The sequence below is a fragment of the Limulus polyphemus genome, unplaced genomic scaffold, assembly GCF_000517525.1.
Source record: "Limulus polyphemus unplaced genomic scaffold, Limulus_polyphemus-2.1.2 Scaffold2004, whole genome shotgun sequence".
NCBI lineage: Eukaryota > Metazoa > Arthropoda > Merostomata > Xiphosura > Limulidae > Limulus > Limulus polyphemus.
This window is the reverse complement of record NW_013667614.1, coordinates 182,651-185,637: the sequence shown is the minus strand read 5'-3', so window position 1 is coordinate 185,637 and position 2,987 is coordinate 182,651. Positions and strand designations below refer to the sequence as shown.

General features: G+C 29.4%; 1 protein-coding gene across 14 annotated transcripts in view; it reads right to left on the bottom strand.

The window, feature by feature from the left end:
• Positions 1-2,987, bottom strand: part of LOC106465626 (nuclear receptor coactivator 2-like) — a 168,076-nt gene that overhangs the window by 25,890 nt on the left and 139,199 nt on the right. For all 14 annotated transcript variants that reach the window (XM_022393559.1, XM_022393566.1, XM_022393567.1 and 11 more), the window contains one exon: positions 468-672. In XM_022393559.1, coding sequence (XP_022249267.1) covers positions 468-672 — 205 coding nt within the window. The remainder of the gene's footprint in view (positions 1-467; positions 673-2,987) is intronic.

Genomic DNA, 2,987 nt, shown 5'->3' with positions numbered 1-2,987 from the left:
CATCTTGTTTGTTGACTCAAACTTCAAAAATTTTATTAAACTACTATTTCATGAATTTATGTCAATAAGTTTGGTATCAAACTGTAGATTATAATTCAAATTATTTCAAAGACTTAATAAAAAAATTAGATATTTTGCTTATGGAAGCATTGTAATGTGAACTGATAAACTGCCAAATTTCGTTAACATTCGCTTAACTAATTTAAAAGTTATAGCATGAAAAATATAACAAGCACAAAATGGTTGTGGTCAGTCCCAAGGACCGATCCCGAGTTAAAAGAGTTAATAAGCATCAAACTCATTTCTAATACTTGTGTCTGAAGTTTGGTTAATTAAAAATCTGGATATTCAATGTATAAGACCTTAAAAGTAGCACAACTCTTTCAAAAAATTTAATTCACAACCATATACAATCTTACAACTCAACAATTAACCATTACTTGTTCAGTTTAATATCAAAACATTACCTCTCTATTGAGCTTGAACCATACATCTGTAGGCTTTGCTGATCGAAAGAAAAGCGAGATATTTCTGAGGTTCCACTCGTAGGTGTATAATTATTTCCAGGAGTTAGCTGATTTGTGTAGCCAGGAGATATCTGAGCTTGAGATGATACAATTTGATCACTACCCACAAAGCCACCCTGTGGTGTTCTTGGAGAGTTCACAGCTCCTGTAAAAACTAAACTTGTTGAAATAAGTAATATCACGAAAAAACCTGTAATGAAATTGCTTTGAAATTAATCAGAAGTCTCAAATACCCAAAACACAAGCTAACACAAAAATTATTGACATTCAAAAAGGTGAAAATTTCATATGTATGTTCCATGTAGGTGAACAAATGTTTGTTATAAAGGGACAAAAACTGTACATATACAAGTAAAATCATATAATAGTTATTACGATTTACATCTCTGACTGATCCTGACGCATTTAGAACATAGCTTGGGTAGCTCTATCACTAACCTGAGTGCCACATTTTGGTTAAAATTACTATTTTTTGGAATAAATTAATTTTGGTGATGATAATAATAATAATAAAAAAACAACAACAAACAAACAAACAACAACAACAGTTTAAACCCTATCACCTCGGGTACTCTTTACTGCACATGACAATTTTATTAAACTACTTTTTATTTATGTTAAGAATAGCATAAAAGCTCAGCTAATAATCCATATTTTAATAGTTTACAAGTTTTAAAGTTTTAATTCTACTATGCAATATTTAAAAAAATCTTGAATTTCCACTAGTGTGACGCACGTGACACATTGTTCTTAGCAAGTTATCATCCCTATTTTATACACCACCCCTCGAAAATGTACGAAATTAAACACAAAATACTCTCTATATAATCGTTATTGCTCAGACAAACCATAATTTTTATAGCCTTCAATTTTGCTTGGTTACAGAGCTATTGAATAGAAAATAAGACCCCCTCCTGCCATATCCTCTCTTTCACAAATCGTTAATAGTCGTCTTATATGTTTTATTATATATTACCTATAATCAATAGAAAGTCAAGGTTTTCATCTATCAAATGACGTATTGTATAACGTTGTGTACGGATATTCTATCAACGTTTGAAATGTATTTAGGAGATTTTAGGGATTACACAAAAGAAATTTGATATTTTTGACATGAAGTATTTTTAATCTTAACATGAGTATTTGCTTTGCACATGGACTATTCAAAACAAATACTAAATATATTCATGCAAAAATCTTTATTTTAGTTTGTTAAAACTATTTCACTAAAAAATATGATATTTTTATGTGAAAGACTTATAATGTTAACTGCAAGACTGACAAATGTTATGAGGATATACACACTATATTGAAAGTTAGAAGTATTAAATCTAATAAAGACTTTAATCGAGTACAAAGAGCTCACGTGGTCAGTCAAATAGACCTAGCCCATGTTGAGAGAGAGAGTTAATGCTACCACAAGTTAAACTGGTGTTTAATATACATATTTTCTAAAAGTTGCTGGCAACTTTACTCAGCTCCTACTGTAGAAAAAAGCAATGTAATAACATTATTGCAGTAATTTAAGTGATTGTTACTGTATGTATGTGAGGGTTTGTAAATTAACTATTTTTTACGGTAACCCTTTTCTGAGAATGTCACGAGATTACTTAGTTGCATTTAATATTTAATTAAACTATTTTATGATCAATGTTTGTCAATGAAATCAGCATTAAAATTTACATTATAGTTCAAAGTTTTATACTATCTAAGTTTTAATTACTTTATTTGATAAGAAACCTTAAAGAAAAATTCTTAAAGTTTTGTTTTATTCTCTCGTTATCCGCAAGTTCACAAAATGTTAAATTTGTCTTTGTAGTTTGAACAGTTCTTGACTCATGCTAACCTTCCATATATAGAAAGAATCTTGGTTAATTACTCTGTTTACACATTCTTCTTTCATGTTCCATAGGGCATATTTGGAGAAATAAATTTCTCTGAATTCTTGACAGATGCGGTGCCCACTTTCAACTATTGAGTTGAAATTTTTTAGCCAATTATACTTAGTTGGGCTAGATGTTTATAACCAATGGAAAGAGCACTTTTTGAAGTATGTTCTCTTAACTGTTACTTTAAAATTGGCAAGAAGTATTTAAAGAACTAATCAAACTGCTCTTAACATTATTACTGCTTTGTCTCTGCCACTTTAACATCATTTCACACCTAGAAATACGTTAGTTAGATAGATAATTGTACTGTATTTAAGCTTTAGTTTTATATATTACTTAATTATGTGTTATTTATGTTTTAAGAAGGGTTAATATATATGTGTATATATATATAAGCCAACGCCTGCTTCGTTTACAAGAGATAGTGTGTAATTTGTGAATGCCACCATGTTCTGCAAATGGCTGAAGTTTCTCTGCCCACTGTATGGTAATAAATTATCAAAATAAATTATGTAAAAATGTAGAGACATGTAAAAAAAAAAAAGAGATGTTTTACGATTATTTCACCAAA